Source organism: Balaenoptera borealis, assembly GCF_965194805.1.
Source record: "Balaenoptera borealis genome assembly, chromosome: 10".
Taxonomy (NCBI): domain Eukaryota; kingdom Metazoa; phylum Chordata; class Mammalia; order Artiodactyla; family Balaenopteridae; genus Balaenoptera; species Balaenoptera borealis.
Genome location: NC_138874.1, coordinates 9,452,999 through 9,466,486, shown reverse-complemented (window position 1 = coordinate 9,466,486; position 13,488 = coordinate 9,452,999). Strand labels below are relative to the sequence as shown.

At 48.0% G+C, this 13,488-nt stretch overlaps 1 protein-coding gene across 5 annotated transcripts in view; it reads left to right on the top strand.

The window, feature by feature from the left end:
* The first annotated feature begins 1,477 nt into the window (after nucleotides 1-1,477).
* Nucleotides 1,478-13,488, top strand: part of EDARADD (EDAR associated via death domain) — a 59,665-nt gene continuing 47,654 nt past the window's right edge. For 3 of the 5 annotated variants that reach the window (XM_082407732.1, XM_082407733.1, XM_082407731.1), the window contains exons 1-2: nucleotides 1,478-1,949; nucleotides 12,150-12,208. In XM_082407732.1, the coding sequence (XP_082263858.1) occupies nucleotides 1,886-1,949; nucleotides 12,150-12,208 (123 nt within the window). In that variant the 5' untranslated portion in view covers nucleotides 1,478-1,885. The other 2 variants (XM_082407735.1, XM_082407734.1) reach the window with 1 other exon arrangement.

Sequence of the window (13,488 nt, the reverse complement as noted above, 5' to 3'; positions counted from 1 at the left end):
CACATACCCCTTCCTGTTTTAAACTTTCATTATCTTGGTTCTACGGTGAAAGAGTATCTGCAAATCTCTCTTGACCACACACTCCTAAAAGTCAGGGACTTCTCACTTTGGTTTCCCAGGGCTTGGCATTTTGTTTGGGGCATGAGGGGGCTATCAATCAATCCACTGATCCATGCTGTGCACAAACCCTATAATAAATACTGGTTCATTTCTTATAACAAAGGCAATAGGAGCTTCTCATAATAGACTAAATTCCAAGGAAAGAATGAAGGCAGGAAAGTAGTTGGTTTATTTGTACCTACTATAAGCCAGGCACTTTTAGGTAATTTTATATATGCAATATTTCATTTAACTTTCACAATCCTACAAATTCTTACAGACTCAAGAGTTTTGAGTAACAAAACTTTGTGTGCTAAAGTGTGCACACAAAGTAGCACACTAGTAACTTTGTGTGCTAAAGTAACACAAACTCATGGTGACAGGCCTGTGAGTCAAATCCAGCACATCTGACTCTTTGGTAACCAATCCCCATTTATTGTGATTCCGAGATTCATGAGTTAATTTAGGTGCTATCAGGAAAAGTCAAAAATGTCTATTTTAAAGAGTGTTTTAAAACCCTCTTTGGGTAGCAGTAGAAGGAAAAGCAGAAGGACACAGTATGACAGCAAATAGATTGTATGGTAGCCCTTTGGCAACTCCAGTGGATGATAATTGTTTTTAAGTGTCCATCAACAGATGAATGGATAAAGAAGATGTAGCAATATATACAATGGAATATTACTCAGCCATAAAAAGAAACGAAATCGAATTATTTGTAGTGAGGTGGATGGACCTAGAGTCTGTCATACAGAGTGAAGTAAGTCAGAAAGAGAAAAACAAATACTGTATGCTAACACATATATATGGAATCTAAAAAACAAACAAACAAAATGGTCATGAAGAACCTAGGGGCAAGATGGGAATAAAGGCGCAGACCTACTAGAGAATGGACTCGAGGACACGGGGAGGGGGAAGGGTAAGCTGAGGCAAAGTGAGACAGTGGCATGGACATATATACACTACCAAATGTAAAATAGATAGCTAGTGGGAAGCAGCGACATAGCACAGGAAGATCAGCTCGGTGCTTTGTGACCATCTAGAGGGGTGGGATAGGGAGGGTGGGAGGGAGGGAGACACAAGAGGGAAGAGATATGGGGATATATGTATATGTATAACTGATTCACTTTATTATAAAGCCGAAACTAACACACCATTGTAAAGCAATTATACTCCAATAAAGATGTTTAAAAAAATAATTGTTTTTAAATTAGTTTTTTGTAAATTAAAAAAAAAATTCCACTTGCATTACACTTTAGAGTTCACAAAGCACATGGGAAAAATAAGGTAATGAGGGCTTATGGTTGCAATTCATAAAAAGTAGGTACAAGGAAAGGGAATGAAAGGGAATAATATATATAGTCAATTTTCTTTTAAAAAATTAACGTTGAAGTGTGTTTCTGCCACCCATCTTCTATTTGATATAATAAGAGTGGGAGTGATAAGACAATTAATTCAGGGTTTTGAAAAGCAAACCAGCTTCAGAGCAACGCTTGAGCTTGTGTTGCCGACTTGCTATGTGGTTCCTGACAACCAACCTCAGAAATAATTCCATCATCATGGGAAGTACAGAAAGAACCACAAACCAAACCTCAAAATGGATGCTAAGAGAAAACACCGTTTAAAAAAATTTCCCTTCCTATCAGAAGGCAGACCAAAAGGAAGTTCATCCTCCCACCCACAAATTCCCCAGAGAGCTTTCCACCAGAAGGTCGACATCCAGCCGGACCCTCTTCTCTGAGCCTCTAGTTTCTTTCATGGCATATTAAGTGCCGATCTGGAGAGTGCCATGGGCCTCAGGACTACTAAACAGAGGGGGAGAGGCACAAAGCACGCCCGTGGTCGCCAAGAGGGTATGTACACACTTGCTGCTTTCCCGCATTTTTCGGAGCTGAGTTTTTAGCCAGAGGCTGCTCCTTCACGATAAATTGACTAAAAGCTATGTTATCTCTTTCAAATCAATTCCTCTCTTTCAATTCTTATGTGTGAAGACAAAGGTTATTTTAAACCCTTAAGAGATTACTATTAAATTTAAATTGCCTGTAACCATCGTATAGTAATAGATTTATGACTGATGATAGGTTTAGTTAAAATATAACAATCTTAAAAATATTCTTAGTGAAAGATTCCAATCTGTGCGCACGTAATTGGTATAAAATTAAAAAAATTAGACCTTGGCATTTCCGAGGGAGCCCTAAGCTATTTTTCTAGCGCGGCTGTGCGAGTGTGTATCAGGCTTCCTCTTTTCACTCCCTTTGTGTTGTAAGTACCCTGGAGGTCATGTAATAACCAATGCCAAAGAAAAATCAAAATAGAAATTATTAGCGTGTGCCATCATGCAGCGGCGTACTCTGCCTAAAGAGCAGGAAATGGTCTAACATCAGATCTCCGCCAGGCATCTCCGCCCAGGCCTGTGCGCGGAGGAGAGTTGCGGCCGGACTCAGGGCGAAAGGAGGGAGCCAGGAGAGCGACCCGCGACTGCAGCCGGCTTTTAAGGCTAATAATCGCTTCGCAGCAGGTCCCGGGCAGCACTCGCGCGAGCTCCGCGGCGGGACCTGCCGTGGGAGACCTGGGCGCAGGACTGGAAGGGCGCTCGCGGCGGTAGTTGGGGACCCCGGGGCACCCGGGGACTCTCCCCGCGCCCTGGCCCGCTGCACCCGGGCTCCGGCTTGCGCGTCTGGGGGCGGGGGGTGGAACCCGGACGCGCACGGCAGGGGCTTTGCTAATTGCCAAGCAGGAAGTGAGCGCCGGGAAGAGCGGCGGAGATAGGGGAGGAGCGGGCGGAGGAGGGGCGCGCGGAGCCGCCGAGGTTCGCTCCCCGCGCGTCCGAAAGGCAGGGCAACCCAGCCCTGCAACCCGGCTCTCCTCCCCTGTCCCGCCGGCCGCCCGGCCCCACTCGGGCGCCCGTCGGCCCCACCCCGTCCCCATGGCTTCTCCGGAGGACCCTGTGCGCGCGGGTAAGTTGACACCGCACCGCACCCTCACCCGGAGCGCGGACCGCGGGTCGCTAGATCGCGAGGCGTCCGCGTCTGGGGCGGGGCTGTCGGGGCCGAACTCCCCGCGAGCCCCAAGGGGCGACCTGGGACCACCCTGGACCCTGGCGCCCGACTCGGGGCCGGACGGGGGACAGCGGCGGCGCCCGGTCCCGGAGGGCGAGGTGCGAGGCTCCCCCCGCGAGCGGCTACTGGTGGCGCCCGCCTCCGGCGGCCCCCTGGCCCCAGTCGCCCCCAAGCGTGTCTGAGACGCCCCTTCTCTCCTCTCGCTCTCTCGCCCCAGCCTCTTTGTTCTGCACCGGGGATGCCAGGTTGAAACAAGCCCCTCAAACCTCTCTGGCAGAAAAGAGCGCAAGGGGTGGATTTCTTTTTTCCTCCCGAGCTCTCCATTTCTCCCCATTCAACGTGCCTTCTCATTTCTCCCCTTCTCTCCTCGTTTCACTTTTATTAAATGGTTTTGTTCTAAATATTGGCCCTCGGAGCTATTTCATAAACTAGTATCCACAAAACCAGGTGGCTGATCCCACCTGTAGAGGCCTTTGGTTAGAATGGCCTCTAGTTCTGTCGTTATCGTTAAATATTGTGTTTGCACCTGAAGCCAGAATCTAGAGTTTTCTTTAATCTCACTTGAATTGAAAAACCGTAAAATACTGTCTGTACCTGAGACCAGGCTCTAGATTTTTCTTTAATTTCACTTGAATTGAAAATCTTCCTCAGATTTCACCTTTCAGGAATTCGCTGTCCTTGCTCTCCCATACCCTAGGCTGATCCTCAGCGAATGTTTGTCGAACACGCGAGTGAATGAATGATGTATCCCCCAGAGCACACTGGGGCTTTTTCTAGTTTTGTTGAGGCTGGAAAGGCTAGGGAGAGAACCAGATATCCAGAACCATAGATACCTGCTTAGAGACACATGTTCCCTATTTTATTTCTTGGGCTTGGGCAGGGCCGGAGCTTGAATGTTTTATTGTTCATTTGAGGCTTGAGCAGTTAGGAGAATGAGAAAGTATCTGGAGGTGGGTCAGAAGATTGCTAACTTGGCATTGTGATGTTCTGCGCCTGGGAGAGTTTCCTGGAGATTTTAAGAAAGATCTAAATTCTTCTTCAAGTGGTGGTTCTTTAAGTGAGGAATGGTAAACATTTTATCCATGGGAGATGGAACATAAATAAATGGTTTGGATATCCTTCTCCTCCCCCATATTCATTGTTTGGAAAAACAGAAGGGGAAATTAAGGGAGAAATCCTACCCCTGCCCCCCAACTCTCACCTCCGCATCCACTTCCTCTTCTGAAAATGTAATTGGCAAGACGCCAAGAGGTGTTAAGCTAGATTTTACTAACAGTGGTTTCGCATCTCATTCAATGATGATGGTGAAGGAGATTCAAAAAGATCTTGATCGGGACCCACTGAATGGGGATACATATAAGGTCTGCTTGGGACCCCCAAAATCAATGGCACCAGAGGAGGTGGGTGCTGGGAAACACAGCTTCATGTATAAAAAGCCTCAGTGAGTCAAGTGTGTGATCAGGCCACCAGGGCAGCTAATAGGATCTTAGATGACAGTAATAGTACTACAGGATCTAGAAGTCCGGTGATGCTACTTAGCCTGTTTGGCCCAGCCAAGATGGAAGCTCACAACCTGGGACAAAGGGACTTGGAAATCCCAGCACATGTGGCGGGATGGGAGACCTGAGGATATGATGATAGGAGGGTGTCATTCGGAAAGAACCTGTCTCCTTGACTTTGAGAGGTAGAACCCAAACTTGTAGGTGGACTTTTGTTGGCTTCCTCCAAAGAGGGGAGAGACCTCCTGAGTAGAGATCTGCCTGTCACTTGCAGGGATGTTGAAGAACATCTCCAGGCATCTGAAAGAAACACTCATGTCCATTCCCACTCTGGAATTCTATCCATTAGATGAGGGTTCTTCCAGTTTAAAAAAAGATATATAGTATCTCCACACTTGCATATAGAAACAAAGGGTTGGACAGAAATATAACCCAAAAAATGACTTCCTCTTTCTAACATCTCATATCATTTCTGTAACCTCCAGGACACATCCCTTCCATTTCTGTAATGAAGCCACAAGTGGTGATAATGTGTAAAACTCGTTAACGTGGCATTTTCATGTCTCCACCCCAGACCCAGTTACCATGCTGTCTCACCAGATTTCCTGCACTCACCTCCCAACTGGTATTTCCACACACACTGTCACCTTCCACCAACCTGTTCACCTAAAAGTGGCCAGAGTGACCTTTTAAAAACAAATCAGATCTCGCCATTCCTCTACTCAGAAACCTGCGCTGACTTTCCAGTAAACCCTCAGTCCTTCAGTGGTGTCCGTGCTCTGTACGTGGGCCTGTAGCTCTCCCTTCAGTCGGCAAGCCTGCTCTGTCTCTTCGTCTGCACTGCGGCAACCCTGCCTGCTCTGTTTCCTTGAGAGCCCTGGACCACCTGCCTCCTGGCCTTTGCACAAGTTGTCTCTGCCGCCTGGAAGCCTCCCTTCCCCTCCCCTCAACCCCCGCCCGTCCAGTTACCTCCTGCCCACCCTTCAGATTTCCGATCAAAACTGATGTAGATTCAGCTCCATGTCACACAACCTTGGTGCACCCTTCCAGCACCTGTCACCCTTTCTAGCTGTGAAGATTTCACCATTGTCTCTCTCCCCCGTTAGACTCTAAGTTCTTGGACAGAGGGCACGTCTGTTTTGCTCGACCGTTTTTCTCCAACGCCTGGCCCAGTACCCAGCACATAGTAAGCCCTGGTTAAATACTTATCTCAGTAAATGAATGAAAGATATAAAATGTAACCACCTGTGCATCAAACTGGGGGCAGAAAAAGCTCTTCCCATATTGGCATCTTAGGAACTGATTCAGTTAGATATGTTAACTGGGTTTACCTTGTAAAGTTAAAAAAAAAAGATGTTTGTATATCCACGTGCACATAACAAAGGTGGGTATCTATTATTATACCTTATGAACTTAATTAAAAAAGCAACTCTTTGCCCTGAGAAAATTTACAGTGGCAGGAAAATAGTCATGCTGGTTACAGTGTAGCCATCTCATTCTGTCTCTACCACTAATAAACCATCCATCGTGGAATGAGTCAGAATTGCCTGTTGAAAGTGAATAAAATCTGGTTCGTGTTCATACAGATATTAAGGACAGAAACAAAGAAAGAGGCTTTGAAAGTCGGGAGAGTTGGGGAGATGGTACAGTTCATTGCTTCGTCGCAGTGAGCTAAGTGCCCTTGGCCACGGAGCGCATCAGCGTATGTTCTGCCTTTGTTCATCCTCGGGGTATTGTTTGCACTGCACACAGGGCTGCTCCCTGGGAGCCCTGGCCCAGGACAGCCGCTTAGGTGGCATCTCACCCCTCATGCACCCCTCTGAGCCCTCCTCCGCGCTGGGATGGGACTGAGGTGGCACCCTCTCCTTCTTGCAAACTCCAGTAGCACCGGGAGCAGAAACGAGGACTAAAGGGGGAACCACTTCGAGCAGCACCCTTATTTGAAAGGCTGGACCAGCCAGTTGGTTCACCACATCCACCAGAGAGTGCTGACAGGCTGCGGTTTTCCTTTCTTCCTTCCTTCTTCCCTTTCTCCTTCCCCGTCCCGTGGGTTTTTCCAATGCCCACTTCATTTCTTTCCCTTTCTTACAATGCCTCTAAGTTTTCTTCTCTCTACCCAAGTATTTCCCCCTTGTCTGCATTCCTCTTTCATCCCTTGGTTCATCTCTTCCCTCCCCTCCCCTCTCCCTCAGCTTGGCCATCATCCAGAGAAGTCGCTCTAGAGGTGCACCTTCTTGATCCCTGGTCCTTTCTCAGCTTGTTCAGCCCCTGCTCTGAAGTGCAGGGATGACAGAGCAGGGCTGCTGCCAAAGACAGAGAAGAAGGTAAACTTAGCAGCGTGTCAGTGCTGCTTGCCCTGAGAGCTTCTGTAATCCTGAATACGGTTAGGACTCTAGGGCTTCCTTAGAATCAGTAGTGAAAACAGCTGTAGGTCAAAAGAAAAGCTAGGGCACAAAAAATAATAACAGAGGAAAAATAAATGAACTCTGAAATCACCGAGTTCAAAGAATTGCCTTTACTTTCTCACTAAGAAGCACAAAAGGCCCCACTCTTCTGACTCCTGATGATCGGGAAAGCCAGGAAGCTCTGACACGCTTCCCTCTTTGTTTCTCTGAAAGGACATCTTTAGAGGAGATCTTTAAACTTCCTTTGAGGAACTGTCTTGAGGAGCTATTGGCCCTTATCTAACGTGATTCATAAAGGGAGATGTCCGGACGTGACCGCGCTGCTCTTGGGCAGCTCACCCGCGTCTGTGTTGGACAATCCGAGATCGTTCCTGGTGGAGAGGCTGCTGGGTGCAGCCCACGGTCTCCAGGGCTCCTGGGGATTCTGATTCAGGAGCTGACGAGAGCTGGGTCTTTGAGTGGATGATGGGTAGGTGAGATTTTGCATTTAGAGTTGATGCCGGAATGATGAAAGCTTTGGGGGATGTCGGGTGAATGTGTTTTGCACATGGGAAGGACATGAATTTGGGGTCCAGAGAGTGGACTGTTATGGGTTGAACTGTGCTCCCCACCCCAAAAAAATTTTGTTGGCATCCTAACCCCCAGTACCTCAGAACGTGACCTGATTTGGGAATAAAGCCTTTACAGAAGCAGTCAAGTTAAAATGAGGTCATCAGAGTGAGCTCTCATCCACTGTGACTGGTGCCCTTATAGGAAGGGAAAATTTGGACACAGAGATCCCCCCAGGACAGTCTGTTCCCCCCAGGACAGTCTGTTATCAGGTGGTCAATGCAGGAACCACTTCAAGCAACCCGAAGGTAGTGGAAAACGGGTAGATTTTGAAGTCAGAAAGTCCCAGATCCAAATTCTGCTGCTTCCTTTGCCCTATGACCTTGGGCACTCAGTATGGATAAAGGAGACACTTGGCCCTCTCTCAGGGTTACTGTGAGGATGAAACGGGGCTGTGTGTAAACCAGGTAGCATGGGGCGGTGGGGTGGGTGGGCGGGGAGGGGTACTGTGTAAGTGGGAGCTCTAATTGTTAACTGGGCTTCCTGTGTCGGAGTGACCTTCACCTGAAGATGCTCTTTTCACCTTTGGGGCCCCTACTTCTCACCACTCATGGACTTTTAAAGCTGGAAGGGCATGTGGAGGCTCTCTATCCCCCTACCACCTGAATATTACAGATGAGGCACTTGAGGCCCAGAGAAGCAAGTAACTGCAGCTGGCCTTACTAGCTCTCACCTGGGGCCTCTGGGAGCCAGGCCGGGTGCCCTTCCAGCAGCTGAGTGGCATCAACTCACCATGGGTTTCACTCAGGCCTTTTGAGGACCTCCCCAGAAGATGCTCATGTGAATTAAACATCACTCTCATTGCCATCGGTGAGACCCCCCTTTGGTCAATTACCAGCTAATTTGGGGTGATCTCTGCCTTCTTTAGAGTCACCAATCCAGGAGAATGGAGGCAGCTTTGGGACAGTAGAGCGACAGCCAGGAGCAAGAGGAAGGTCCCCACCCACCCCTGGCTGAGCTGCTGGCCTTGCCACCTCGGAGCTCGCACGATCCCCCTTTCTGTTTCGGCTTCTTCGTGCCCCATCTAATACCAGAGCCTTGCCTAGAGGCCCAGCCTGCTGTTACCTGGGGCCTGTAAAAATAAACATTTTAAAGCTTCTGAGTAAACTATTTGATTTTATACTAATAATACTGTAAACATGTGGCTCCAAGAGCTCTCAGAAATACTTTAGGACAACTGCTTACTTCTAGACTAGTCTCAAATAACCAGGATCGGCCCTCCTCCAAATAATCTGTCGGTACACATCAGGGGCCTGTGAGAACAAAGGTGTTTCTGCGTGAACTACAGCAAGGGCCAGGGGGAAGGCCCGGGATCAGGTAGAACAAGTGGAGCGACACCGTGGGCCTGGGTCTGTGAGCGGATTTGGCAATAACACGTAAGGAAGAACTTCATCCCCAGCCTGGTCTACGTCAGAAGCTGATACAGTCACAACCATGCGAATGAAAATAATAAAAGACCTGAAAGTGCCTCTAAGACTGGTCCTAAACCGTTCCTGATTGCCTAAGCCTTTCCTGATTGCCCTCTCACTTTGCTGTTGTGCTTCAGAAAACAAACAAAAAAAAAACCCCTAAATTCTCTGTGCCCTTCCCATCTTAAATTCCATCTATTCTCAGAGGTTTCAGACCAAAGCAAGAGACTTTGGGCCTCCAAACACTTGTCCTGTTCACCCCATCACCCTCTGAGGCACAGATTCTCAGGGGAATTCGTTCCCAAACCTGACCTGACCAGAATAATGATGATCAGCTGGGCGTGGGAACCAGCCACGTGGACCCCCTCCTGTTGGCTGGGAACACTTAACGTGAGTCATCAAAGGTCATACCGCTAGACTCATTCAAGGTCAGGCCACTAGGTCTCAGTGGTGTGGCGGTGAGGACCCAAGCCTTCTCCTCCCAAGCCCTGTGTGCCTTCCCTTTAACTGTCCTGTTTGCATTCTCACTGCTGCTTTTGGGGTAATTCTGCTTTTCCCAGCTGTCTCCTCCATTTTCTTCCTCTTCGTCTTTTTCCTTCCTCGCGTACTAATGTCTCTGTAGAAAACAGGCCTAACTTGTCATAGACTTGGTGGGCAATAGCTGCACAGGATACCTATTAAAATTCCACCCCCCTAGTGGAGGTAAACTTTTAAAGTATTATCATCCAGGGAATGCCGTGGTGGTCCAGTGGTTAGGACAACACTCTCTCACTGCTGAAGGCCCAGGTCCGATCCCTGGTTGGGGAACTAAGATCCCACAAGGCCGCGTGGCCAGAAAAAAAGTTTTATCATCCAGATACACTTTGGTGAAAATGAAGTGGTTGAGACTAGGCTGTGATAGGAGGGAAAGAAAGGACTGGAGGCTACTCACGGTGGCTTCTACTACCCGCTCCCCAGCCAGGAGCTAGACATGACAAGGATAGAAAGGAAAAACTGGAAAACCGAATGCAGGTGTCCGGCTGGACCTATTTGAAGTATGCTCACGTGTCCCGTTCTTTTTCATCTCTAGGCCTTCGCCTATGCTGTTCCCTCTGCCTAGAATGCTTTTCCCTCCCTGACTTCTCCTGGCAGCTTCAACTCATCCTTCTGGACTCAAGTGTCATCTCCTCTATGGGCTCCTCTCTACCCACTCTTCACTCCCCACCAGACACCCCGGGCTGGGCTTGTGTTCCTCCTGTGTTTCCATATCCTTCTGCATTTCTACTGTCTTAACACCAAGTGCTCTGTATGATAATTGCCTTTTCCTTGGGCAGCAGGAGTTCTGTAAACTCAGGGTGGAGTTAGCAACACAACTTGTTCTTATTGTTCTTTACATTGACTTAAATCCAGGTCTGAGTCTGTAATCTACTGGGCTGGCAGGAAATTCCATTTCAGTCCAAACTGGGGCCTGGCCCCTTCCTTAGGGTCATATAGGAATCTAAGAGGATCATGTGGTGCTTGGAAAAGGAGGGGCCTTGAATTTTTAGTGCATCCGGGTGGGCTTGATGTCCTTGTTATCCAAGCCTGAGAAGACTCTTGAGGTCCAGGAGCCCTGTGTTTCTCTTGCAGACCCAAATCACAGGTTGGTTTCTCTGTGGGGCTGGGAACCCTGGGACCCAGGGGTTAGCCCCCTCCGTGCATTCCCTGATGTGGTCTTGCCACCTCTGGGCTCTGCTAAGGACCACCGCACAGTCCCCGCTCGTGGAGCTGCAGTGTCTGTCCCCTGCTCCATGGGGGGACACTGGCAAAAACTCTCTCCTTTTGCCCCTGCTCCTCTGGGCCACCTCCTTTAATCTCTCCAGTGACTGTAGCCTGTCATAAAACAAAGAGATGTTCCCTTCACACTGCTTCTCCTTCGGGCATTGTCAACACCTGCGCGGAGAGAAACGTGAGAAGTCTGGACACATTCTCGGATGGGAAACATCTAGGGAGAACAAACAAATGATCTCCATAAGTTGTCCTGTTTTGTTTGTTTGGATCCCCCAAGGCATTCCCAGGACCTAGGGCCTGGGCCACAGTATGTACTTAGTGAAGATTTGGGAGAAAAATGAACGATGAGTCTTGACTGGCCCAAGGCTGGCCACTTAGGGTTTTGCAGGTCGTGTAGTGACTGCACAAAATACCGAGGATCCCATTCAGACAGATGTGGTTATCAAGCAAGATAGTTTTCTGGCAGATGTTTCGTAAAGTGTCTTGGAAAGGGGGAGCTTTTTTTCCTAATTTTCTTGCTCAAAGTTATAATCAGATTGTTGCCGACCTGGGTCCTTGGACTCTTTAATCAATAGAAATTGATAAGAGACCAGACGAGAAACTCAGGCAATGCTTTATTGGGACTCGTGCTGCAGCATGAGGGGTAAAAACAAGAAACAGGTGCCCTTGCTTGCTGTCCTAGGGGGGCGCGGTGAGCTGGTCCCTTAAATGGGGTGAGGGTGGGAGCGGATTGGTGGGTCGGGCCTGAGGTGTGGCTTAGGTGGCCTGCCCACCCCCTTGGTGGTGCTGTGTGCAGGGGTCACTTGCAGTACCCTGCTTTTGCTCCCGGCACCTCAGAAATGGCGGTTGGTTTGTGCCCTTTTTGTATTTTCTGTATGTTGTTCATAATTTGCCCAACGGCACTTGCATGCAGTTATTTTTAGTCTTTTATAGCTTCTTTGTACTCTGTTGCTTGAGGAGATGTTTGTCCAGGTGCAAGCGCTCCAGTAAAGGGTCCCAGGTCCCAGCCTGTCTCAAAATCCAATATGCAAAAGAGTCATTAATATCACATTCACCTAATTTGTAGTTATTTGTATCTCTGAGTATTTGTAGATATCTGTAAGTAAACTGTTCCAAAATATTTTTTTAATGTAGTTTATTAGTCATAATCACTTTCTTGATGCAGCCTGAACTCATTCTTTCTTATTTTGTCTCCACTAATGACTGAAAGTAAGCTTTTCTCCAAACTGATTGGGGTAGCTTGTGTCTATATGAAGACAGTTATCAAAGGACACACTGTGCTTCTAAGTTAAAGAAAATGCTCTCCATTTGTTCTCTTTACAGATCATTTGACAAAGGAGCCAGTGGAAGACACAGACCCTAGCACTATATCCCTTAATATGGTAGGTTACAACTTTTACATTAATGGTGATGACTCCTGTTTTTCCTTTTTCCCCTTTATTATTTCTTTATATTTTTTATTACTTAGTACTTACACGAAATTTGAAACCCTAAAATAAGGTTTTCCAAGATAAATTTCTTTTTCATGATATTTCTCTGTGACATAATAAACTTGGGGTTTCTCCAGGTTAAAAATGGTGTTAGACTGTGTTCTCATTTTGCACATATCAGAAGTGGTCTTCTTAGGTTACATGAGGTCTTTATCTGCTTGTCTACTTTTAATACTATCTATTTTTAATTACCAGTTCTTCAGAAATCAAAATATCTAACTTGAGATTGAAAGAAAAAATAGGACAACCTTAAAGTAAAGGCGGGCTGCCCATGTGTCAGATGGGCATACAGTGTTGATTTACCTCTGTTACCACTTTTTTTTCTTTTAATTTTTAAAATTTATTTTTGGCTGTGTTGGGTCTTTGTTGCTTCGCGTGGGGTTTCTCTACTTGTGGCGAGCGGGGGCTACTCTTTGTTGCGGTGCGCGGGCTTCTCGTTGTGGTGGCTTCTCTTGTTGCAGAGCACGGGCTCTAGGCACACGGGCTTCAGTAGTTGTGGCACGTAGGCTCAGTAGTTGTGGCTCATGGGCCCTAGAGCGCAGGCTCAGTAGTTGTGGCGCATGGGCTTAGTTGCTTCGCGGCATGTGGGATCTTCCCGGACCAGGGCTCAAACCCTTGTCCCCTGCATTGGCAGGCAGATTCTCAACCACTGCGCCACCAGGGAATCCCCTCTTCTGGCTTCTGATGGTCGTCGGCAGTTCTTGGTGTCCCCTGGCTTGTAGCTGCTTCGCTCCGTTCTCTCCCTTTGGTGGCACGTGGCCGTCTTCTCCCTGTGTGTCTGTGTCTTGTTATCTCTTCTCCTCTTACAAGGACCTCTGTCCTGTTGGATTAAGGGCGTACCCTACACCAGTATGACCTCACCTTAAGTAATTCTATCTACAGTGACCCTGTTTCCAATGAGGTCGCAGTCTGAGGTACTAGGGGTTAGGACTTCGAGGTATTTTTGGAGGGGACACATTTCAACTATAACATTCCTTCCAGGATTGAATACATGGTCCTTGACATGGCAGATGAGGTCCTCCGTGACCGTGTCTCAGCATCCCCCTGATGAGCCAGTTGTGTGTAGCTGTTTGCTGCTCCTCAAGTGCCCCACGCCCTCCCCGCGTCCTGGGATACCCAGAGTGCTGGTCCCTCCCTGCTTCCTCACATACTGAACTCCTGTGCCTCGTGCC